The sequence below is a fragment of the Pelophylax lessonae genome (assembly GCF_965119305.1).
Source record: "Pelophylax lessonae genome assembly, chromosome: 7".
Lineage (NCBI taxonomy): Eukaryota > Metazoa > Chordata > Amphibia > Anura > Ranidae > Pelophylax > Pelophylax lessonae.
The window spans coordinates 71,010,154-71,036,532 of NC_138774.1; the positions used below are offsets into that span (position 1 = coordinate 71,010,154).

The following is a 26,379-nucleotide window of genomic DNA, read 5'->3' on the forward strand; positions in this document are numbered from 1 at the left end:
GCTCGATATTAAAAAGGAAGGATTAGCCCAGGGGTAGTAAAGCCTGGGTACCACCAAACATTGCACTATGAAAGCATATCTCCATATATTCAGTGGAAAAAAGCCAGCAAAGTATACCAGCAGGTAATGGTGTATCAGTATCCTTGTGTCAGCTCTGTCCTATACCTCCATGATGGCGGCGGTTCCCCATCCGGAGCGGACATCATGGAGGTATAGGACAGAGCTGACACAAGGATACTGATACACCATTACCTGCTGGTATACTTTGCTGGCTTTTTTCCACTGAATATATGGAGATATGCTTTCATAGTGCAATGTTTGGTGGTACCCAGGCTTTACTACCCCTGGGCTAATCCTTCCTTTTTAATATCGAGCTCTGTACCTATCCATGAATGTCCCTTCATTATTAACTATTATGTTTCTGTGGTGACGTTTGTCCTGCATAACAAACACACAGAATTATCCATTCTAATTACAAGCAGGCTCCAGACGAAGCCTCTATATGAGGCGAAACATGTTGAGCAACTTGAGCAATCCAACTACCACTCTTTGTCACCATTACCTGAGTATATAAACATGTATATATAGTCGCAATTTGTGACTATCAGCATTCAATTATGCATGACTTAATCTAGTAGAACTGCTGTATGTTACTTACTTGACTACTCAGCCAATTCTGGGTTCAGTCAATTTTATTAGACCTTCAATTTTCGTTTTGTGATTTATTTGTTTTTTTCCCCCTCCAGTGTTATATGTTATGGAATTTGAATAAAATTGGTTTTTAAGTAATCTATGTGCCTGGAAATCCTTTCTTCCCAATCTTCCACAATTCTTTATGTAGTAAACTCTAGGATTGGCACTTTTAATATTAAACTTATATGCTCAGATTGCTGCTATCTGATGGCATTTTTTCATTGAATATCCTCCCAGATATAGATTAGTATCCCTGTAGCAAAGGTGAAAACAAGAAAGCGTTCTAGATATCTTAAAGCAGTGGTCCTCAACTCCGGTCCTCGGGGCCCACTGAAGACATACTTCACTATGTGCAATCCCTTGCTTTTCTTTGAGTCACACCACTAAGAGAGCAAGCTTTTGGATTGTCTAATCGGTATCCCCTGGAGGTATTTGGCGCAACTGGGATCATCCCATCCATCCATTCTGCCAAAGGTGTTATCGTCAGTGTTCAGTTGCAAGTGGAATCTGTCCTGGTGTTTTTGACCCTTTGTGGTCAGTGCTTTGAGGTGAGAGGCCATTCTATCTGGTGGTGGATTTGTAGTTTCAAGACCACAGCATTGGCTCCGAGTGCATCTTTATCCACACGGAGCCCTTCCTCCTTTGCATGGACTATATTTCCTATTCAATTGATTAATTTTAGTTTTAGCACTGCACTAATTTCCTATCATTGATAATGAAAATAGAGTGTCAGAACACTCGCCAGACAGTAGCCAAGAGACAGTGAAAACAAAAGGTAATACACCTCAAGTGTAGTCAGATGCTTCTTCACAGTGATCTCCCTCCACCAATCTATGCACTCACCGGAAGAAGAAGAAATAAGATGAGTCTTGTATTGCTGTTAAGCAGTATGGTGGAGATGTGGATTCATTGTGATGATTCTACGGTAACTTTCCATGCAGTGTACACTGTATAAAGAAGCTCACCAACAGGAGCCAAAGTATGGCTCGTATAGTGTAGAATTTACCGGTTAAAATAAATGTACAAGTACACATAAGTAAAAATGGCCATAAAACTCACAAAGAGAACCGCCGCTCCTACCACGAGGACACGGTGGCAGTGACATCAACGTGTAGGCCCCTTTGTTTCAATTTAGTGGACTTTTTACGCTCAATCTAAAATACTCGTCAGTAGGTCACTACCCTCACTGTGACACTGACAGCAGTGTGCAGATGATAATGACATCTCACTGACACGACATGTCCCATCCTGAGTCACAATGACAGTCTCTCTCCATGAGAGGTGATCCCTTCAGTCCACTTCAGTCCAAGCAGCACTGACAGTCACGCTCCCAGCTTGCCTTGCTCCTGTCCGCAGACCCATACATGCTGCTCCGCTTGGCTCCCTTGCACCATGACATCACACAACATCCGCAAGCACTGCCTTTACCAGACCCGCCCCTTGCTGGTGCCTCCCGATCACACTGTAGCAGGCACTCGGATGGTCTCAGCGTCAGACATATTTTTTACTGGCAACCTTTCCCTGTACTGGCATTTACTGGCAGGAGAAAGGTGTCCATTTTTTACTGGCTGCCAGTAAAAATACTGATGGTTGGCAACACTGGAAATGTCATGTAACAGAGGAGTCTGGATTGCAAGGCAGGCTGCAGATGATGATAAATCTATACAAAGCCAGGTAAAACAAGTACCGTATATACTCAAGTATAAGCCGACCCGAATATAAGCCGAGGCCCCTAATTTTACCACAAAAAAATGGGAAAAATTATTGACTCAAGTATAAGCCTGGGAAATGCAGCAGCTACTGGACCCAACTGGATCACCACGAGACCCAAAACAGGGGCTGTGGGCATGGTACAGGAGAATGCAGGGCTGTGGGCATGGTACAGGAGAATGCAGGGCTGCGGGCATTGTACAGGAGAATGCAGGGCTGCGGGCATTGTACAGGAGAATGCAGGGCTGCGGGCATTGTACAGGAGAATGCAGGGCTGTGGGCATTGTACAGGAGAATGCAGGGCTGTGGGCATGGTACAGGAGAATGCAGGGCTGTGGGCATTGTACAGGAGAATGCAGGGCTGTGGGCATTGTACAGGAGAATGCAGGGCTGTGGGCATACTATAGGAGATGCAGTGCTGCGGCATGGTACAGGTGTACCATGCCGCAGCACTGCATCTCTTGTAGTATGCACGCAGCCCTGCATAACGGCAGGTAGTGCGGCTGTGGAGGAGTCTCACTTACCTGTTCCTGAGGCCCCTTAGATTTTAAAAATGTTGGCGCCGGGCGGCACCGTTTTTAAATCAAAGGGGCCACGGAGCACGCCGGGCCGGCCAGGAACATTTTTTTTTTTAATGACTCGAGTATAAGCTGAGGGGGACTTTTTCAGCACAAAGAAATGTGCTGAAAAACTCGGCTTATAATCGAGTATATATGGTATGTGTATTTTAAACTGTGCAATCCAGTAATTAAATAGCTTTGGGGTGGATATACTCCTTTGTGGTGCATTAAAACTAGCTATGTTATGCTTTAAAGTGGAATTTAACTCCATCTTTGAACTTGTACGTACAGTTAAGCCTATAATAAAGCTTACATGTAGGTACAGTGAATATCTCCTAAACTTGCACTGTTTAGAAGATATTCAGGCTGACGTTACTGACGCATGCACTCTGAAGGGACAGGATACAGAGCTCCGTGGCAGAGCTGAGGGCTCCCGTGCGAGTGATGTCATTCATACAGCCAGAGCCCGCAAATCCGAAAGGAAGACCAGATGAAGATGGCAGCAACGGGAAGCCATAACAGTGCTGTGATGGAGGGCTCTGTGTACAGGGAAGTCTATCATATTGTGCTAGTATGCAGTGCATACTAGTAGATTATGACTTAAACCTGCAGGGGGTCCATTGTTTTTTTATGTTTCTGGTGCTTTACTCCCACTTTAACACGCAGTGTATTAAGGCAACTCATTAAAAATGAATGCGCTGCCAATGTACTCCAACGTGGTATAAATCATACAGGACCCTTTTTTTGTAGTGCCAACACACTACACGCGCATTATAATGATGCAGCCCACCTCTTGTAATACCAGAATCATTGAAAACTGTAGATAAATCATAAAATAATAAAAGATAACAAACATTATCTCTAAATAAAATTTTGGGTTTTTGTTTATTTTCAAAGTTGACATTGTGGGGGTTCACTGTACCAATTTTTCAACATGCCATGTGTCCTATAGCAATGTTTTTATATCTTACTAGAAAAGATCAAGGCAGAGATAGAGACTGTCATTGGCCAAACCCGTAGGCCATGTATGGAGGACCGTACCAAGATGCCATATACTGATGCTGTAATACATGAGGTGATGCGATTTATTGACTTTGTACCGCTTGGAGCCCCTCATTCTGTGACAAAGGACACTGTCTTCAGAGGATATTATCTGCCCAAGGTACTCCCAAACTCCTAACCAACCACATATATTGCTGGCTGTTCAGATATCATTTTATCAGTCTTTACACTTACTTTCTGCTCTTTGCAGGGGACCATGGTCTTCCCTGTTCTGCACTCTGTGCTGTATGATGCCTCATTCTTTGAAAGGCCCCAGGAGTTTTATCCTGAACATTTTCTAGACCAGCAAGGATTGTTCAAAAAAAATGAAGCCTTCATGGCATTCTCTGCAGGTAAGATACTATATAGAACCATATACAATGTGTAATGTATTATTTTTGTTATCAAGAATGAGGGTTCATTAAATTGATTCATGTGTAATACAGTGGCGCAGCTTGCGGGACCCACTGCAACACCTTGGGGAGGGCATTCACTAGGTTAGGAGGAAGTATGGCTTTTCAAGAAGAGATTGATAGGGCCCCGCTATACACACATTCAATTTTATCTACAGACAGCTTTTTTTGTTATGAATATATTACATGTATTTATTTAGTGCTATGTTATGGAAGTCCTTCTTAAGTGCAGTTATAATTTACAGAATAAACACAGGGATGTATAAAAACAAAATTGCACTCACGTTTTATTTAAAACCATGTATATCATAATGGAAAAAATTTGCTAAGCTAGGCAGGGTCGTGGCTGGGTTTCTAGAATTAGGCTGCAGGAGCTGCTAGTTGAGAGGGGTTGCCCATCTGACTGTGAAAGTAGTGTGGATGGCGGCAGGTCAGCTGCAAGGCAGAGACAGCAGGGGTCGGCCATGCTCAGCTGGAGGGATGAATGTCCAGGCGGCAGGCTGGAATAACACTGCTGATCGAGGTGCTGTGGCTGGCAGCAGGTCCCCCATGAGGCGGAGGAGGCAGGGTTCAGTGATGCTCAGCTGGAGTGGTGGGTTTCCGGTCAGCAGGCTGAAGTGACGTAGCTGGTGGAGGTGCTGTGAATGGCGATTATATAGTGAAAAATACCATGCAAAGTCAGTATAAAAGCATAAAGCTGCTCACACTACAATTTACAAAACATTGTAAAAGAATATAATATAACAGTGCAGCACTAAACGTATAATGTAAACACTTGGTGCCACCCACACAAATTGCAAAATATTTAATAAAGTGCAATGTGCAAAATAATCAAAAAATATTTATTTTAGTCCAGTTCACATAATGGATAAAAATCCCAAACGGAAAAAAGAGAAGAAATAGGAATCCCAGTGTGATCACAATGGTTATGATTGACGACAATCAGTTCCTTTATCAGTCGCATATTTGTGAACATCCACCGCCAAAGGAGATATTGCATTTTATACAATTGGGTGTTTGTTGTATGGTTATAATATTGTACCAGCATCCCTAATGATAATTCAAAAAACCTGGGAATTGTGTGAAACCCTGGTGTGGGGGTCCAACACAAAAACCATGTCTTGGTTGAAAGATCCAAAAGGTGGAGTTAGGAGACAGACACAAAAAGGATGAAGAAGCCTGGAAGTGGGGAAACAACAAACCAGAAAGAAGAGAAGAAGAAGAAATACAGGGAAAAAAGGAAGGAATGTGAAGTTCCAAAAGGGAGGACTGAGGGAAAAGGAAAGCAAGGGAGGATGGAAGAAAAGGAAGGAGAGGGAAAAGAAAAGAAAAAAGGAAAGGAAAGGGGAAGGGGAAGAAGGGGAGGGAAAGAGAGGAAGGAGGAAGAGATTGAGATATAAGGAAAGATATGTAAGAGAGAGGAAAATAGAGAAGAAAAAAACTGAGCAGAAAAAGAATGATTGAGGGCTGATGGGATTTTATCGGTACTATAATCAGCGATGGAAAACCACCATATATAAAAAAATATAAATTTTATTATTGTATTACATTAAAAATGATTACATACAAAATAGAAAAGAAATTTCTAATTGTACAGAGCAGATTACCATCATAATTATTTCAATTGCATACAGTTCTAAACATTTCAGGCAGTATTGATGTTTTACAAGCTCAGGGCCGGATTAACGTAGGGGCTATTGGAGCTGCAGCTCCAGGCCCCTACCTTAATATAGGCCCAGGCTGGCCAGATTCCCTGTTACCGCTCTTTACTGTCACTTGTAAACAAAGAAGAACCTACCCACACAACACAAAGGCCAGACACAAAGGGACAGTTGCCAATGCATGGGTGTGTTTATGGGCTTCAGAGAGGGCACCCTATGTTGTATTAGGCCTGCGCGGCTGCACCCTTCCTCCTCAGGGCGCATGCCGAGGCATGGCTCTTAATACCATTCAAAATCCTCAGCACCAAGCCCATGATGCTCTTAATCCGGCCCTGTACAAGCTCCGGTAACCCCAAACCAAGGTACCGGGCATTAACCCAACATGTTTCGCGGGTTTCAACACTCCGCTTCTTCAGGGGTATAGAGTTGTATGGTATATTAATTTGCCTTGGAGTTCCTGTATGTGGTAATACCGGTATCTAATAGATACTATTAGATACCGGTATTACCACATACAGGAACTCCAAGGCAAATTAATATACCATACCATATATGCAATTTTTTTTTTATACATCCTGTGTTTATTTGGTAAATTATAATTGCACATGGATAGTGGCACCTCCTTGACTCCTGCTGCTGTCAATCAAATCCTCTGACAAGGGGGTGGGGCTAAGCCCCGCTGTCTGTGTCTACGGATGCTAGCAGCACAGCTCAGGATTGAGCCTGAAGATGTGCCACAATTAAGAAGCCGCTTCCTATTGTGGCACACCGAGAAGTGGAGGAGCCACTAGCACTGGTGGGGGAACCCTAGAAGAAGAGGATTGGGGCTGCTGTGTGCAAAACCATTACACAGAGCAGGTAAGTATAACATGTTTTTTTTTTTTTTTTTTTTTTTATTAATACCCTTTTATAATGACTTTAAGAACCCAGTGTGGATTTAATGGATTTGAACATGTTGGTATGTTTATAATAAAGATGCTTTTTAAGGGATGCATCCTCTTTTGGACACTTTCATTCTAAACTGAAGCTAGTGTAGCACCCTCCTAGGTAGGTGCTAGGTAAAGGCATTGTTTTGCTCCATCTGCTGATCAGGGGAGGCTGATCAGTAGTTTTGCCTGTTACATGTGTCAATTTTTCATTCACTTGGTCTGAGGGAGTGTCCCCACTGTATTCAATAGGGGAGCATGTTGGACAGTGGAGGAAACCCAGCCAGTGACACACAGGCTTTTGTGGCTGTCCTAGTGGGAGGGCACAAGAGTGGTGCATCTTGGGATAGGCTATAAATGCCAGGGGCACATGTGACAGGGGGTCTTTGGGTGGGAAGCCAGGTCCCAGGAGGAGGGGGACGTTGGTCTCTCCTCCTGTCAGCAAGGAAGGTGGTCACAGGCAGTCAGCCTAGTGGATCCCATGTGTTATATATTTAGCCAGGAGGTCCAGGATACTGACAAGTGGAGCTGAAGGCAGAGCAACCCATGGAAAAACAGGATCTTGTTGGACCACCTTTTTATTTTATCTACTGCCTTTAGTCTGTTAGGATATGTCTTTACTAACTTTGCATATATAGACAATATTTGCCCACTCTTCTTTGCAGAACTGCTCAAGTTCAGTTAAATTTTATGGTGACTGTTTGTGGACTGCAGTCTTCAAGTAATTCCACAGAGTTGCAATGGGGTTTAAGTCTAGCCACTTTAGCCCCGGAGGATTTGGCTGCGCATGATTTTAACGGACAATTGTACGGTCGTGCCATGCTGTACCCAAATATTTTTTTTTCCCCACAAACAGAGCTTTCTTTTGGTGGCATTTGATCACTGTGTGATTTTTATTTTTTGCGCTATAAACAAAAAAAGAGCGACAATTTTGAAAAAATAACAATATTTTTCACATTTTTTTTAAAATGAAATTCTCAAAAAAAAAAAGGAAATCAAAATTTTTTAACATTTTAGGGTAATTTGTTTTCTGATACACATTTTTGGTAAATAAGCGTATTTTGATTGGTTTGCGTTTACTAACTACGGTTATTGCGTTTACTAACTACGGCAAAGATTTATGTCATTTTTATTGTTGTTTTTTTTGTTTAACTAGTAATGGCGGCGATCTGCGTGTGTTTTTTTTTTTTTTTTTGCGGGACTGTGACATTGTGGCGGACAGATCGGACCCCTGACTGACATTTTCGACACTTTTGGGGGTACCAGTGACATTACTACAGTAATCAGTGCTATAAATATGCACTGTTACTGTAAAAATGACACTGGCAGGGAATGGGGTTAACTTTATTGGTGATCAAGGGGTTAAGTGTGTCCTTAGGGGTGTGATTCTAACTGTTAGGGGGCATGGCTAGTGAAATAACCAGACACATGCGATCCTATATAGCAGGATTGCATAGCCCCTGTGCTTACTTTAGGGAGAATGACAGACGGCTGTGTTCACATCAGCTGTCTGTCTTTTTCCTTCTCCAGTGGGAGATTGCGAGTGGCCGGCGGCCATCGGACCCGGTGGTCACACGCGCTGGCTCCCCAGGGAACGAGCGGGGGCGGCGCGCGCTCACCCCCTACAGGTTCGCGAGCGACGTAGGTCTACGCCGCTTTGCCTGTAAGCGGCAGAGTGCCGCAGTAAATCTACGTGAGCCGGTCGTAAAGTGGCTAGGCTCTGACTAAGCCATGCAGGGACATTATTAATATTTATTATTATATAGGATTTATATAGCACCGACAGTTTATGCAGCGCTTTACAACATGAGGGTAGACAGTACAAATACAATACACTTTAATGCAATAGGAATCAGAGGGCCCTGCTCGTTAGCGCTTACAATCTAAGACATTCACCTTTCTTCTTTCAACCACTGTGTGGTCATTTTTGCTGTGTGCTTTGGGTCATTGTCATATTGGAAGGTAAACATTCTTCCCATTGACCGCTTTCTGACAGAGGGCAACAGATTTTACTCAAACATTTGATGGTTTTTTGCCCCATTAATTTTTCTTCTATCCTGACAAGTGCTCCAGTGCCCGCTGCAGAGAAACACTTCCATAACGGGATATTACCACCTCCATGCTTTATTGTAGGAATGGTGTTATTTGGATGGTGAGCTGTATTGGATTTCCGCCAGACATATTGGCTAAATAATTAAATTTTAGTCTCATTTGACCATAACACCTTTTTCCATGTGCCCTCAGAATCTTTGAGGTGCATTTAAGGTGGTCAGATGAGACTAAAATTACATTATCTGGCCTTTAACACCAAACGATATGTCTGGCCGAAATCCAATACAGCTTAGGTAGGTAAAGGGTAAGGATTTTTTTTTTTTTTTTTATAACAAACATGTCATACTTGCCTTCTCTGCACAGAGCAGCCCTGATCCTCCTCTTCCCAGGTCCCCAGGCGCTGCTCCTGACCCCTGACTGACATTTTTTACACTTTTCGGGGTACCCGTGACATTACTACAGTAATCAGTGCTATAAATATGCACTGTTACTGTAATGACAATGGCAGGGAAGGGGTTAACACCAGGGGTGATCAAGGGGTTAAATGTGAGCCTAGGGGAGTGATTCTAATTGTGGGGGTTGGGCTTGTGAAATGACCATAGAGACATGTGATCCTATATAGAAGGATCACAGGGGCTCTGTGATCATTACAGAGAGAAGAACGGTAAGCTGTGTTTACAGCAGCTGCCCGTCCTTCTCAGCAGGGAACGATCGCGGGTGTCAGGCGGCAATCGGAGCCGCCTGCCCTTTGTCGAGTGGGGGCAGGAGCGCGCAGCCGCCGGTGTGCGCTTGCCCCCTAGCTGCAGGCACGTGACCAACGTACCCCTATGTTGGTTCGCGCAGGAGGGCATGCCTGTCGGAGTATATATGCAGTGAGCGGTCTGGAACCAGTTAAGAAATTGATTCATTTTTCTTTGAGAATGTTTGAATTATGTGTATACTGTTTTTTTTATGTTGGGTGTTAGGGGAGTTGCCAAAGTGAGTAGGATTTGGGAGGGGTATTTAGCATGAGCGGTGTGTACCCAATACACCTTTCCCATGGTTTTACTGTACCCCAATTGCACACCTAAGCCTAAAACACAGCTGGAGGGGGCTGTCCACATGAAAAAGATTTGACAGACGGCACTGCCTGTCAAACTCGCCCATTCAACTCAAATGGGGCTGCATCACAACTGAGAGGTAAATGTTTGGCTCGCAGTTGCAATGCATTATCCCTATAGTAAATTTAACTACTTCTTCAATACAGGGCACTTTCTTCCTGCCCAGGCCAATTTTCAGCTTTTAATGCTGTCAGACTTTGACAATTGTGCGGTCATGCAGCACTGTATCCAAATGAAATTTTTATCATTTATTTCCCAAAAATAGAGCTTTCTACTGGTGGTGTTTAACAACCGCTGGGTTTTTTTTATTTTTTTGCGGACGTTTTGAAAAAAAAAAGTTTTACTTGGTTTCTGTTACAATTTTTTGTAAATGGGTAATTTTTCTCCTTCACTGATGGGCATGATGAGGTGGCACTGATGGGCATGATGAGGTGGCACTGATATGCAGCACTGGTGGGCACTGATGAGCACTGATAAGTGGCAATGATGGGCCCTAATAGGCAGCATTGATAGGAAGCACTGGTGAGGAGGCACTGACAGACATTACTGATGGGCACGGGTTGGCATCCCTGGTGGGCATGGGTTGGCCCTTTTGGGCATCCCTGAAGGGACTGCACTAATAACCATTGTGCTGACTATTAGCGCACACCCCCCCCCCCTTCAGGAGAACCGCTGATCAGCTCTCCTCTACTAGCATTTTGTCAGCGCGAGTAGAGGAAAAGCCGATAAACTGCACTTCCTGGTAACCATGTGATCAGCTGTGATTGGACACAGCTGATCACATGGTAAAGAGCTTACTTCATAGGCTCTTTACCAAGATCGGAGATGTGGTGTGTCATTGACACACAGCACTAACGATTGCCGCTCTGCGCACTCTTGTGGGCGCGCGCGAGTGGCTTATACTGCTGAACCTTAAATGACGCCCAGTAAGGATAACTGATTCCCGCTGCGGCTGTCATTTTACAATATGGCGGGTGGGAAGGGATTAAAAAAAGGCATTCAGAAGGTGGCAAGATCACCTCCTGAATGCCTGGCAGTGGCTGCTTAGTCGCACTCTGAAAAAGTTTCAGTAGTTATTTAATATCAATGGCTTCCCTAGATATGGGCACTACTAGACACATGCCTCAGCCTTCCTTTCAGGATCCTCAGGCCCATTCCTCTAACCCACCTCCATTACTTGCAGGCCTAACCTCTGTACCAACAAGAAAGTGGGGTCATGTAGAGATATATACAGGGACGTACTGTATGTAATTATCATTATTAGTAGTTCACTACCACCAGGTCACACATAACTATGTGCACCTTCTAAATGAAGAGCATGTAAACTTACGTTTCCAGAGGCCTGTGTCTTCAAACTCTGCTTTGCTGGTTTACCTCTAGATGTGTTGAATTCCTTTGCCCCTGTGCTGCGACTTCTTCACCCAGTAACTCATAGTCAACTACCTGCAGCAGCCTAGGAGAAGCAAAGCACCAGAGCTTGAAGGTACGGGCCTCTGGAAAGTTATGGATAGATAATATTATTTTCCAGGATTTGTTTAACTTAAAAGGGTTACTGCTGTGGTAAATCTACTCCCTATATAAATGTAGGGTCCCACAGACATTCCCAACATGCCTAGTTCATCAGTGACCATATGCCAGACTCTTAGATGTTAAATGGAGAGGATTGTTGCTTATTAGTATTAGAGGTCAATATCCTCTGTGTCTTCTTGGGTTCAGGTATATTAGGAAACTAGATACAATGAAATTGGCACCCTAGACCCAGCATCTGATATTACATCAGGCCAGGAATGCTGATAAACTGAAGGGCAGTGTTCCCCCCCCCCCCCCTTCTCATCCCCCCAGGACAGGGTGGACCTGGTGTCATCCTTTGTGTCAGCCAGAGAAGTATATTTTTCAGCTAGTTCCATTTCAGCTCTTTATTTTATCTAAAAGTGAATATCCGGTGAACTTATATAAGTCCTAATTGCTTTGTAAACACAATAGGGTTAATTTACTGAAGGCAAATAGACTTCTCACTTTGTAAGGACATTTTCACTTTGCAAGGGGATTTTCCCTGGAACTTAAATTCTGTGCAATAATGCAGAGCTCCACCCTGGAGGGGGCTTCCACTTGTTTGCTTCCTCCACCCATCTACTACCACATTTGGCACCTTTCGGAGGGAGTGGGTACCTGTTTTTGACAGCTGCCCATCCCCACTTCTGGGAGACCTCGTCGCAGCCCCCCTCCTCCTTCCCCCTGCTGCTGGGCCATTCACAAAGCTCAGCGTGCTTTGCGCATGCGCAGTAGGGAACTAACTGTGAAACCGCAAGGCTTCACTGCTGGGTTCCCTTACAAGGAATGGCGGCGGCAGCAGCGCCCGAGAATCAATTGAAAAATTGACTGGGGTGCTGACATTGCGGGATCCCTTGACAGGTAAGTGTACTAATTAAAATTCAGCAGCTACAGTATTTGTAGCTGCTGACTTTTAGTTTATTACTGAGAGGGCTCTTTACGATAAAAAAACCTTGTGTGCAGCAGCCCCCCTAATACTTACCGGAGCCCTATTTCGATCCAGTGAGATCATCAGCTGTCCGGGACTCTTCCTCCTGACTGCTTCCCAATGCTGTCAATCAAAGTCGGTGAGAAAATGAGGAGAGAGGAGAGGTGAGATCGAGCCCTGGCTCCATGTCTGAAGGGACACACAGAGCAGCCACTCAGCTTGGGTGCCCCCATAGCAAGCTGCTTGCTGTGGGGGCACTCGGCAGGAGGGAGGGGCCAGGAACGCTGGCGAGGGACCGGAGAAGGGGAGGATCAGGGCTGCTCTGCAAAACCATAATACAGGGTGTTTTTTTTTTTTTTTTAAACAAAAAACAAGACTTTACTATCACTTATAACTTCCATTATGTATGTAAGAAAGCTATAAAAGTAGGTTTTGCATCATGATTAGTGTTGAGCGAACACGGACTGTATTATTCGGGTCCGTACCGGATAATTGGATTTTTGTTACCCGGACACGGACCCGAAAACTTTACTGTATGTTTGGGTTTAAAATCCATGTTCGGTAATTTTATTTCCTGTTTTGTATGTAATGGCGCGCTTTTAATGGCGGGCTTTCAACAGCCAATCAACAAGCGTTTAACTGGTGTGCCTTAAGCCATCCCAGCCATGCCTACAAATGTATTAGTAGCTGTGATTGGCCAGCTGAAGCATGTGACCTAGGTCTTTATAAGCTCGAGAGACACAGCGCGCGGTGCGTCAGTCTGCTGTAGTGTAGGGAGAGAGCACACAGAACGGTGCTGGCTGCTGCTGATTAGGGACAGACAGGGTAAAACAACATTGTGCTGAAAAGAATGCAGGGACAGGTCGGAGTGTAGGCAGGGAAAGATATTTGAGCATTTTAGGGACAGGCTGGAGAGATTAGGCAGGGAGAGATTAGGAGACACAGGACAGAACAATCGTCCGTTAGCGATCTACATCGATTTTGATGTGTGGGGGGTGGTGCAGTGAACGATCTTTTTGCCCTCACTTGAGCCCACTGAGGAGGAGGAGGGAGAAAAAAATATATTTTTATCAGTCTGTTGTGTGCAGCGTTCAGCTATATTTTACTACAGAGTGCTGTTCTAATCTATTTAAAAATTACAAATTTAAAAGGGGAATTTTTTTTTTTAAGAGCACTTGCCATGCTCTTAACTACATTTTGCTGCAATTTGCAGCACTCTATCCCTTTCCATTGTTTTTTTTTTTTTTTTCATTTTAGTGCCTGAAAGTTCGGGTCCCCATTGACTTCAATGGGGTTCGGTGTCCGGGTAAAGTTCGGAAAAAGTCCGGGACACGGACCCGGACTTTTTTTCCAAGTTCGGCCAAACCCGCCGAACACGGACATCCAGGTGTCCGCTCAACTCTAATCATGATTAACTAAAATGAACAAACTTATTTCAACCTAATGCAATTGCCTATTGTTAGTGACAGTCGGTCTTTTCTATGCAGGAATATATTTTTAGAGATGCCATATTTTAAGTGCAACTCCAGTTATGTATAAAACACACTAATTAATGCAGCTCAGTATTTATTGAATTCCAGGTATGGATAAGTTGTACAAAATTACATTGGTTTAGCTCTGGCCAATGTAACTATGCATTTACCATGGATCAAAAAAAATAGGTGTCATTATCAAAGTTTATTCAAAGCCTAAACATTTTTGTTCCCATTTTTAGATTTCCCCTCTATTCCTGTTCTGGTGACAACTAAAAATGTTGGATTTTCCCTTATTTTCTGTCTAAGCGACTGTAATCTCCAGGAAAAATAGAGCAAATAAAACTCCCGATAAGCGTATATTGATTGGTTTGCACAATAGTTAAAGCGTCTACAAACGATGCAATATTTTTATGGAATTTTTTAATTTTATTTATTTTTTTTACTAGTATTGGTGGTGATCAGCGACTTATAGTGGACAAACTGGGCACTGTGACACTTTTTTGGGGACCAGTGACACCAGTACAGTGATCAGTGCTAAATATTATGCGCTGTAACTGTACTAATGGCACTGATTGGGAAGGGGTTAACATCAGGGGCAATCAAAGGGTTAAATGTGTCCCTGGGGAGTGCTTTCTAACTGGGGGTGGGTGCTTGTACTGCAGAGAGACAGAGATCCGTGTTCCTGCTTGGTAGAAACACAAGATCTCTGTCTCCTCCTGTCACAGGAACAGTGATCTGCCTTGTTTACATAGGCAGATCGCCGTTCTGCCTGCCTCGGGAATGATCAGTGGGTCCTAGCAGACATTGGGTCCTTGGACCTGATGATTCTCTTCTGCAGTGTCCAATCACAATGAGAGCTGGTTGCCAGTGGCACACGTGCACGCCCCAGACCAGGAAGTGCGAAATAACGTACAGGTAAGTGACTTCGTGCAGAGAGGCCGCTGCAGTAAATGTACGAGGGGCGGTCCAGAAAAGGTTAATAAAGACTACCATAGTGTCTCTGAAACATTGGTGGTTTCATATTTTCTTTCATATAAGCTGTTTGGTGTTACCACTAGAATCTCAGTAAAGACTTGATGTATTTAACTTTTGGTGTGCTGGCCATTTTTGCTACTTTGGGTATTCACAGTATGTCCTCTGACCATGCACCCTTTTTGAGGCGTTAAAGGTGCGGTATGGATTTTGACAGCAATAAAAACCTGACAAGTTCTACCCCCTCATCACTCTATACAAAACTACCAAAGAAAAAAACAGTTTTGATTTTAGCTACTCTTTAAAGTTAGTTAGAATGGGTAACTTGTATAGGCAATTGGTTAAAAATAATGCATTGGTCCTCCAACAGCACCATATTGTTTATTCCTGGGGTTTCCCATTCTCTGTACGCGTTACCCACCAAGGCCGCAAACACACCTGCAAGACCACATCAGAACTCCAGCGTCTCCTTCAAGATCTCCATTTGCTTTCCCCACCATCCACTCCTGCACCCCCCCCGCAACGCAGACGCTCGGCTTCCGGATCCCCTTTGAAGCCGACCTCCTCCACTTCCACCACCCCGAAGAGAAGTCGCCATTCATCTCCGCTACCACCCCCTGTTGATTCAATGGACTGAATCTATGCCTATCAATTACCTCCTGGACCCCTTGGTCTGTCTACTTCTTCAGTCTTTCCGTGTGAGACTCTGCTGTCTCCCCCCTGCCTACTACTTATACACTTGGATCCTGTTTGCATGGAACTAGCACCTGTTCTTCTTCTCCACTATTCTCAACTATGATGTCGGAGCCTTACCACACGATGAACTCTCGCCTAGTTGAACTCTGGACTATCTGGAACGCTCCTATAATTATTTTTCAATTTTTTTTTTTTTTTTTTGTCATTCCATGCTAATGGAACCTGTTTCCTCCCCTGGTCACCACCATACATCTTACATACTATTTTTTTTTAGGCGGTCGTGTCGCTGGTCAGTTGTCACTGCCGCCTCCACTCTCCTCCGGAACCCTCCTTCTGGAGACTTCCTGAGGTGATTTCCTCCCCTCCGTGTAGTGGGTCAACCCCTGCACGAACGGAAGGGTTTTTTTCTTTTTTCTTTAATTTCCTTACTTCTACAAATGTCTTTATTTGTTATAGTGTCTATGTTTCCCTCCTCCCCTTTGTGTACTCCCTCTTCTCTGCTACCTCTGTCTTCCCCCTCCCTTTTCCCTGTTCGCCGGGGGGCTCCACTACTCATGCTCTTGCCTCCTCCGTTTTGCTGCTTTCGCCCAAATGACCCATGGCCACCCTGAATGTTCTATCACTTTAATGTCCAAGGCCTTAACTCTCCTCAAAAGCGCCGCAAGGCCTTTCGCTCACTGGCTTCGCTTGATGTGCATGTCGCCTGCTTACAGGAAACTCATTTTTCCTCCTCCCATACCCCTAACTTCCTAACTGCCTCTTTTCCTCAGTTCTTCACAGCCTCAGCTGCTGTCAGGAAGAGAGGGGTGATGATCGCCTTCCACCGGACCACTCCTTTTGCGCTCCATTCGTCTATAGCGGACCCTGAAGGTAGATACCTTATCCTTATTGGCACCTTGCTGGACACGGAAGTGACCCTAGCCTCATACTACGCACCCAACACCAATTCCAGCTCCTTCCTTACACATTTTCTTCAAGTCGTAGAACTACACAAAAAAGGTACGACCATTCTATGTGGTGACTCGAACCAGGTCTTATATCCGTCCTTAGACAAGTCCCCCGCCACAGCGTCTCCATCCCCACACCGCCTCTCCTTCCAGCAACTGCTCCACAATCACTCTCTTGTTGACACTTGGCGTGAACATAACCCGTCCAAGAGGCAATACACTTTCTACTCCCACCCACATAATACCTTCTCACGCATAGACCATATCCTCGTCCCAGCGGCCACCTCCCCCTCCCTCCTAGCCTCAACGATCATACCTATTCCCTGGTCTGACCACGCTGCTGTGGTTTCCTCTTTTGATTCTCTGATCCCTAAACAACACACATTCTCCTGGGTCTTGAATGATACTTTGCTTGCCCATCCCTCTCACAGATCTGAGATTGCAACTGCGATCAAAGACTACATCGCTCACAACACCACCACAGATGTCTCCCCACTCACCATCTGGGAAGCGCACAAGACCGTGCTCAGGGGTACTCTCATTAGCCTAGCATCCAGACGCAAGAAGGAACGCCGCCTCACCTATCAAGCCTTGGATTCTGCATTTAATCAAGCCCACCGCAGCTTCCAGGCCCACCCCACCCCTGCAAACAAGCTAATTTTTGACAAGGCTACACTGGAATTGAATCTCTTCCTTACAGACGCGGCTGACAAACAACTCAGACGTACTCGTCATAAATTTTATTGCAAAGCGAATAAACCGGACACTTTCCTCGCCCTCTCCCTACGCAATGTCGCCGTTGCCCGCAAACCGATTCGTTTGAAAACCTCCCCCACAACCCACACTAGCAACCCCGTCAAAATACTTGACACTTTCCGACGCCAGCTCTCCAAGCTTTACTCCTCCTCCCAAACCCCAACGGACTCCCAACTCTCTGAGTTTTTCTCCGATATTGCCTTACCTGTCCTGTCTGATACCCACAGGGAAACCTTGGAACAGCCTATTTCAGATCTGGAAATTCAAGCGGCGGTTAAAGCCCTTAAACTCCACAAACGACCTGGTCCCGACGGTTTCACCGCCTCCTACTATAAACGCTTCTCCGAACTCTTGACCCCCATGCTTTCCAATGCTTTCAACTCAATACTCAAAGGCCATACGTTTGGCCGAGACTCCTTGGAAGCGGCCATTTCTATGATTCCCAAACCACACACAGATGACTCCGCCTGGTCCAATTATCGCCCAATCTCTCTTCTAAATATAGACGTCAAAGTGATGGCCAAAATACTGTCTACACGCCTTAACCCAATCATAGGCTCCCTAATCCATAAGGACCAAACCGGTTTCATTCCCTGCCGGCAAGCCGGAGACAACGTTCGCAGGGCTATACACCTAACCTATCTCGCACGTCGTCGTAACATCCCTGCCTGCTTTGTCTCCCTTGACATTAGCAAAGCATTTGACTCTCTCTCCTGGTCTTACTTACAAACCGTATTACACAGATGGGGTTTTGGCCCTCACTTTCTCTCTTGGATATCGTCGCTCTATTCTTCCCCAACAGCGTTTGTCCGCTATGCAGGCTTCCGCTCATCCCCCTTCCCGATTCGGTCTGGCACTAGGCAAGGCTGCCCTTTATCACCCCTTCTCTTCGCACTAGCAATAGAGCCCCTAGCACACAAAATCCGCGCCAACCCCGACATAAAAGGTCTTGAATTTGGGGGCTTCCACCACAAACTGTGTCTCTTCGCGGACGACATCCTCTTGTTCCTTACGTCCCCTCTCATTTCCGTACCCAACCTCCTCGCTACCATGTCCCAGTTCGCACACCTTTCAGGCCTGACTGTTAACCCCGGTAAGTCGCGTGCTCTCAATGTTTCTCTGCCCCCTTCTCTCCTTTCACAACTACGTGCGGTGCTCCCCTTCTCTTGGGCACAGCACTCCCTACCCTACCTGGGGATTAAGTTGACGGCGGACCCGCTGGAGCTGTTTTCGGCTAACTACCCCCCCATGCTTCGTCATCTCACGAACTTGATGGCATCTTGGTCCTCCATACCCCTAGCCTGGATGGGGCGCATCACTGTCGCTAAGATGGCCATTCTACCTAAGATTCTGTATCTCTTCCGGGTGCTCCCGGTTAATGTCCCCTCTTACTACCTTCGCCAGCTTCAGAGACGCACCTTCACATACGTCTGGGGCAAGTCTAGACCTAGAATACCCCGCAGAACACTCTTTCTCCACAAACTCCGAGGTGGCCTTGGCCTCCCACACTTTACCAAATATTACCAGGCAGCCCAGCTGGCCCAGCTGCCCAAGTGGCATGCCACCTGTGAAGTCCCTCTTTGGGTATCCCTGGAAACGGTTGAATGCGACCCCTTCTCTGTAGCTAACTTGTTATGGCTTACTCACTCCGATCGTAAGTCCATCTCTAATCCCATCATGCGCCACTCCCTACGCCTCTGGGACGCCCTAAAATTTAAATTCAAGCTACAATCTCCACATAACCCTCTGCTTTCCTTTCTACACAACCCATCCTTTCTCCCGGCCTGGGAATCCCCCTCGTCCTTCCGACACTGGACGTCAGCTGGTCTACTTCGGGCACACACTCTGATAGAATCCGACACCATCAAACCTTTCTCTGCGCTTTGTGAGTCCCACCACCTACAGAGCTCTGAGATTTTCCGCTACCTCCAACTAAAACACTTTTACGCCAATTGCATCCGCACTGACTCTTCTCTGCCCACCATGACTGCCTTCGAACATACCTGCCACCGTAACCCGCACACCCGGGGCCTCATTTCCCAACTGTACTCCAATCTCACAGACTCCCCTGACAACACCCCTCCCACTTATACTGCTAAATGGGAACAAGATCTGGGGTCCTCCTTAGATACTGAAGACTGGGCTAAGATCTGGCAAGTGACAAAAGCAGCCTCCCAAAATATAATTGCCTTGGAAACCAATTACAAAGTGCTGATGCGGTGGTACTTGGTACCCTCACGCATTGTGAAATTCCTACCCTCCCACTCTTCCACATGCTTCCGAGGCTGCCTGGAGGCAGGCACGCACATGCACATCTGGTGGACTTGCCCGCTAGTAAAAACCTTCTGGCAAGCTGTCTTCCAAGTCCTCTCTACCTTGATGGCTGAATCAATCGCACCTGACCCCCTCTTCGCGTTACTCAATGTGAAGCCAGACCCTGTATCTAAATTTCAGCACAAATTATTCCTCCAAGTCACCACGGCAGCCAAACAAACCATTGCAAGAGCATGGAAGTCACCGCACCTCTCCTTGCCTGAGGTCAAGCAGCGGGTCACCACCGCCATGATACACGCCAAAATTGAGGCGGTTCTAATGGATAAAATAGACAAGTACAGTAAACTTTGGCAACCTTGGGTTGACCATTTTCTTCCCTCCAATTTCGACACCTCCCTCCTACTGCCCTGATGTTAACCTGAGGCTTATTGGTTACTACTTCCTGTTCATTGACCCCCCCCCCCCGGCGAACATTCCTTCCCCCCCCCTTTTTTTCTCCCCCCCCCTTTTTCTTCCTACTCCACCTCCCTACGTGATTTGTTCTGGTACCAACAACACACCTGTTTGAGCCTGTCATGAACTACAGAGTGCACCCCGCAGGCTCCCTGGTTTGGCCTGCTTTTCCTGGTTTTACTTATTGTATCCTCTGTTTCCCCCGTCTAGTTGCATTACCATGTGGATTATCGCACCCATTTATTTCTTCTCACGTGCTACTGGGCTTTGTTCACCCTTGCTTTGTCTGCTGCTTGACCGCGCCTTCCCACCTGGGCACAGAGTGTTCCCTTTATGGGGTGCCTATGGGTTGGCTACGCTGGTCACAGGGTCCTGACCACAGCCCCCCCTGGTTGCCTCTTCTCCACCTACTCCTAAGTTTGACCCATGGTTATTGTAGCCGTTATTTTGTTACGCGCATCTGGCTTGTATTTATCTTGTCACTCTGTTTACCAAATTGTTGTTACCTGTTTACTTTGTTCTCCAATAAAATGTTTGAACCAGAAATAAATAACTTTTCCACCTAAAAAAAAAAAAAAAAAAAAAAAAAAAAAAAAAAAAATAATGCATTGGTGAGCTCATAGTTTGGATTATTTGGTTCCTCCTTGAGCTAAAAAAGGAGGTAAAGTGTAGTCACTATTTAATGATGTAACTAACAAGTTGGCTAGTGCTAAATATTTCAAACATAACTTTACTCTCTCAATCAACATTGACTTTTTTTTTTACTCCTTATGCTGCTAACATTAGTAAATAGATAGGAAAGTATATCCTATTTATGTAGCAGCCTACAAGGTAGGTGCTAGGCAAAGTATAGTGGGCCGTAGCTGCTTAACAGCAGGGCCATGATTTTCAGCTGGGCTGTCATGTCTCCCAGGTGTGGTCATTGAGAGGGCAGTCTTCCAACTGGCTTCAAGAGGGCTCTCATTGGGCAGTGGAGGAAACTCAATTGATGGCACATTCAGGCCTGTATCTACCCCAGAAAGGCAGATTCTGCCGCACAGGATTCTGGGAGTGGGTATAAGTTTGAGGAGAGCAGATGACGCAGAATCCCAGGAGGGAGAGTACGGCTGTCTCTCCTCCTGTCAGCAGGATCGGGTGTCCAACTGGAGGGGGTCTAGTTTCAGGAAAGCATTCCCAGTTTGTGAGTACTGTAAACTGCCCCTGGGGGGTCTGCCTAGCAGAGGGGACCACTCCGGTGTAGGTCCAAGGGATCCAGGAGCCAGCTAGCGGTAAAGGGGGTGCCAGTGTTGACCCTGAAGTTCAGAGGGGTTGCCTAGTGAGAGGACCCTGAAATGTAGAGGGGGTGTCTAGTGAGAGGACCCTGAAGTGTAAAGGGGCCGCCAGCGGTTGGGCCCTGAAGAGTTAATGTGTACAACGTGCAGTGTGCAGTGTACAGTTTTGAGAGTTGGATAAGCAGTTACAAAGAGCTACCTCAGTCAGTGAAGGGCTAGGGGGAGCTGTTTATAGGACTTTTGAGCTAACCAGAGTGTCAAGAGTCAAGTTCAAGCATAGTTCAGCAAGTCAGTATTTTCTAAGCGTTGGTCGGCATCCAGCTGGTGTCAAGACAGTGCTAACAGGCATTTTTCTGCAAAGTGTCCCAGTTGTACCTAGTTGAGCCAGAGGAGTGTCCCACTCATTCCCTTCTCCCATCAAATAAACAAAACAAACCAAAGATGCCGGAATGGTCATTGTCTCCAATCTCACACTTGGGTATCAGCCTAAATGGGCTGATACCGGTAACAATGGCAGACCCACATACGGCCCAATGCCTGGAAAACATGCTACATTTACTAGATTTTTTTTACATTTCTTCAGTTACTTCCTGGTTTCCAGGCCTAGGCAAATGAGTCTTCAAGAGGGGAGGAAGGTTTTTTTTAGCTAAGCATCTCCTCCTGCCTGCTTTCCTGTGATAAGGGCAGATCCAGGAAGTAAATTCTACATGAACCATTTGCCCTTATTTAAGATGGCCACTGCTAGTAATGCTGGGGGACGGAGGGGAGTTCAAAATAATTTATCAGCATAATAAAGCATAGATGGAAGTTTTGAGTTTTTTTCTCTGAATATTAAAATATAATTCTATAGTAAGCAGGAACAAAGGAAAATGCTCTCACAAAATAGGGGGCTTCGGATTTTTAAGGTGCCAATGACTGCAGTCAACACATTACATGAAATTCAAACATTTTAATTGTATTTGCTAAAAAAACATATAATGACCACATAGTAAAATACACAAGGACCAATCTCAAGTCGAGGCGATTTAGTGCGATACGAAGTCGCAGTGTAGAAGTGTGTGCGATCACTGTTTACATATGCGTGCTTGAGTAACATCCATTCGCATTTGCGCGTAACCACAGTGGGACGAGGGCATTTCAATTTTTTTTATTATTATTATTTGTTTTATGGAAAAAAAAAAATTGTAATGATCCATTGCGATCACAAGGGATGAACATCCCTTGCAACAGCATGGGCCGTGACAGGTCCTCTTTATGGAGAGATTTGGGGTCTCTCCTCTGGCCCCCCCCCCCATGCAGCTGATCAAACCAAGATCGGTCCGATCGGCTGCTTCTCTGCCCACTGGTGGCCAGGTAAACAAAGGGGCGGAAGTGACAAATACTCATTGCTCCCGGTTTCCAGGGTTACAGAGAGAGGGAATGACATCCGTTCCTCTCTCTCTCTGTACCAAGCAGCCATCACAAGGACCAATCTCAAGTCGAGGCGATTTAGTGCGATACGAAGTCGCAGTGTAGCAGTGTGTGCGATCACTGTTTACATATGCGTGCTGGAGTAACATCCATTCGCATTTGCGCGTAACCACAGTGGGACGAGGGCATTTCAATTTTTTTTATTATTATTATTTGTTTTATGGAAAAAAAAAATTGTAATGATCCATTGCGATCACAAGGGATGAACATCCCTTGCAACAGCATGGGCCGTGACAGGTCCTCTTTATGGAGAGATTTGGGGTCTCTCCTCTGGCCCCCCCCCCCCCATGCAGCTGATCAAACCAAGATCGGTCCGGTCGGCTGCTTCTCTGCCCACTGGTGGCCAGGTAAACAAAGGGGCGGAAGTGACAAATACTCATTGCTCCCGGTTTCCAGGGTTACAGAGAGAGGGAATGACATCCGTTCCTCTCTCTCTCTGTACCAAGCAGCCATCGCAGCGGCCGCATCGCTCCTGGGCACAGAGATGGGACCGGAGAGCTGGGAGAGGCGACGGCAGGAGGGGGGTGGGACCCCCTTCCTCCACCCACAGAATTGATTGAGTGGCTAATTAGCCACTCGGATCATTTCTGCCTAAAACGGAATAGCCAGCTGCAAAAAAATGATACCGGGATGTATGTTCAGGCATCATCCCCGTATTACCACTGAACCCCAAGGACATATGGGTATATCCATTTGAGGGAAGTGGTTAATAAACCAGTTTTAATGCACTATGAGCGTCTTCTGTTATCTTTTATAACCACATGAAGTGATTAACGTGATTAAGGAACACCATAAGCCTGGATACATTCCCTGGAGCTGGCTGACCATTTGTCTTCAGAGGCGCTTCCACTCATACATATGATCTCTTGGTGAGATCTTTTGATTCGGTAAGCGGCCAATTTTCACATATACAGCACAGCTGTTACAGTGGTGGGAAAGTTGGTGCATCATCTCTTCACTAAACACATTGAATTGTGGGGCACTGAACTATTTATAAACTTTTTGCACAATTTATTATTTGTAATTTTTTGTGAACAGATCGTGGTTACTTATTAACAAAAATTTCTCTAGCGCTCATTGACAGACGTAGTCCTCGGTGATACACCACCTTCGGGTTATGTTGCCTCCACAGGAGCAGGACTAGACAGGAAATTAAAAAGCTCTGGCCACACCCTAGGGGCAGTCCCAGAGGGTATATCCTCTCTCTCTCTGCCTCAGCAAATCAGTTATTTTTTGCAACAAGGGGTTGAGCAGAAGCTAGCCTTGAGCACCATCAAGGGTCAAGTTTCAGCATTATCAATCTTCTTTCAGAAACCTTTAGCTACCAAATCCTTGGTGCGGAATTTCATCCAGGGGGTGCGGCACCTGGCTCCTCCAGTCCGCGCGCCCTTACCGCCCTGGGATCTTAATTTGGTTTTGTCGGTTCTACAGAAACCTCCCTTTGAAAACATCAGGGAGATTCCCTTGCTTACTTTATCCCAGAAGGTGGCCTTCTTGGTGGCTATTACTTCTGCTCGCAGGGTGTCAGAACTGGCTGCATTATCATGCCAGTCCCCTTACCTAGTGATTCATAGGGATAAGGTAGTACTTCATCCTAAGCCATCTTTTCTTCCTAAGGTGGTTTCAGATTTTCATCTGAATTAAGATATTGTACTACCTTCCTTGTGTCCTCAGCCCAAGCATCATCGGGAACATGCGTTGCATTCCTTAGATGTGGATCGGGCAATCAGGGTATACCTGAAAGCTACGGAATCCTTCCGTAAGACGGATTCACTTTTTGTGATCACGGATGGCCCCAGAAAGGGTTTGCCTGCATCTGCCGCGACCATTGCCAAATGGATTAGACAAACGGTGGTACAGGCTTATTCTATTAAGGGTCAGAGTCCTCCGTTCCCTGTTAGGGCGCACTTCACTCGAGCGCTCAGTACTTCCTGGGCCTTTCGCCATCAGGCGTCAGTGGTCCAGGTATGTAAGGCGGCCACCTGGTCGTCGGTACATACCTTTACAAAATTCTATAAAATTGATGTGACGGCATCGGCGGATGCCCCATTTGGCCGCAAGGTTTTGCAGGCCGCAATTTGAGGAGACCGGTGGTCTACCTCGAGGGTTTTTTTCTGTTTGAAAAAAAAAAAAAAAAATTTTCTCTTTTTTGTTGAGTCTCATCATTAAGGATGAGCATTGTAAACTTCTAGTTGGCACCGGTTGGGCCTTCTAGATTGGGATTTGATTTCATTTTCCCACCCCTCAGTTGTGATACTGCTCTGGGACGTCCCGAAGGTGGTGTATCACCGAGGACTACGTCTGTCAATGAGCGCTAGAGAAAAATGGATTTTTGTAAAATCTTACCGTAAAATCCTTTTCTCTTAGCTCATTGACAGACGTAGTCCCCGCCCCTCTGTTTTTTGAGTTGGGTTAAAATCTCTAAAGACTGCTTTTTCACATAACTGATTTGCTGAGGCAGAGAGAGAGAGGATATACCCTCTGGGACTGCCCCTAGGGTGTGGCCAGAGCTTTTTAATTTCCTGTCTAGTCCTGCTCCTGTGGAGGCAACATAACCCGAAGGTGGTGTATCACCGAGGACTACGTCTGTCAATGAGCTAAGAGAAAAGGATTTTACGGTAAGATTTTACAAAAATCCATTTATTCTTGTTGATGTAATTCACTTGATACACCTTTCTAGGCAACAAGAGTTTCACGTATCTAGTGACACTTTGCCATTTGAACATTATTATTATATTTATTATTATTATACAGGATTTATACAGCGCCAACAGTTTGCGCAGCATGTAACAATATGCGGGAAGACAATACAGTTGCAATATATTTCCAATACAGGAGGAATTAGAGGGCCCTGCTCGTTAGAGCTTACAATTTAGAAGGGAGGGTCAAGTGAAACAAAAGGCAATAACTGGGGGGAGATAAGCTGAGGGAGAAAATTAAAGTACGGTTTTTAGGTGTGGTTAGGATAGGCTTCTCTGAAGAGGAGGGTTTTCAGGGATCGTCTAAAAGTTAATAGAGTAGGAAATAATCGGACAGATAGGGGTAAGGAGCTACATAGGATTGGAGAGCAGGTGACGAGGAAGCTAGAGAGCAGGAGATTTAAAGAGGAACGAAGAGAGTGATTAGGTTGATATTTTGATACTATGCTAGTGATGTAGTTGGGGGCTATGTAAGATGTTAGGATTTTAAATTTAATTTGTTTGGTGAGCGGAAGCCAGTGGAGGGATTGACAGAGAGGAGCAGCGGACACTGAGCGATTGGTAAGGTGGATGAGTCTGGCAGCAGCATTCATGATGGATTGCAGGGGGGATAGCCTGTGTAGAGGTAAGCCAATGAGGAGGGAATTGCAGTAGTCGAGGCGCAAGATGACCAGGGAGTGAACTAGGAGCTTTGTTGTGTCGTTGGTTAGAAAGGGGCGTATTTTGGAGAT

General features: G+C 45.5%; 1 protein-coding gene across 1 annotated transcript in view; it reads left to right on the forward strand.

Moving 5' to 3' along the window:
- LOC309560470 (uncharacterized protein) overlaps positions 1-26,379 on the forward strand; it is a 257,648-nt gene that overhangs the window by 226,103 nt on the left and 5,166 nt on the right. Inside the window, exons 17-18 of the mRNA XM_082264103.1 lie at positions 3,938-4,125; positions 4,216-4,357. Of these exons, the coding sequence (XP_082120229.1) occupies positions 3,938-4,125; positions 4,216-4,357 (330 nt within the window). The remainder of the gene's footprint in view (positions 1-3,937; positions 4,126-4,215; positions 4,358-26,379) is intronic.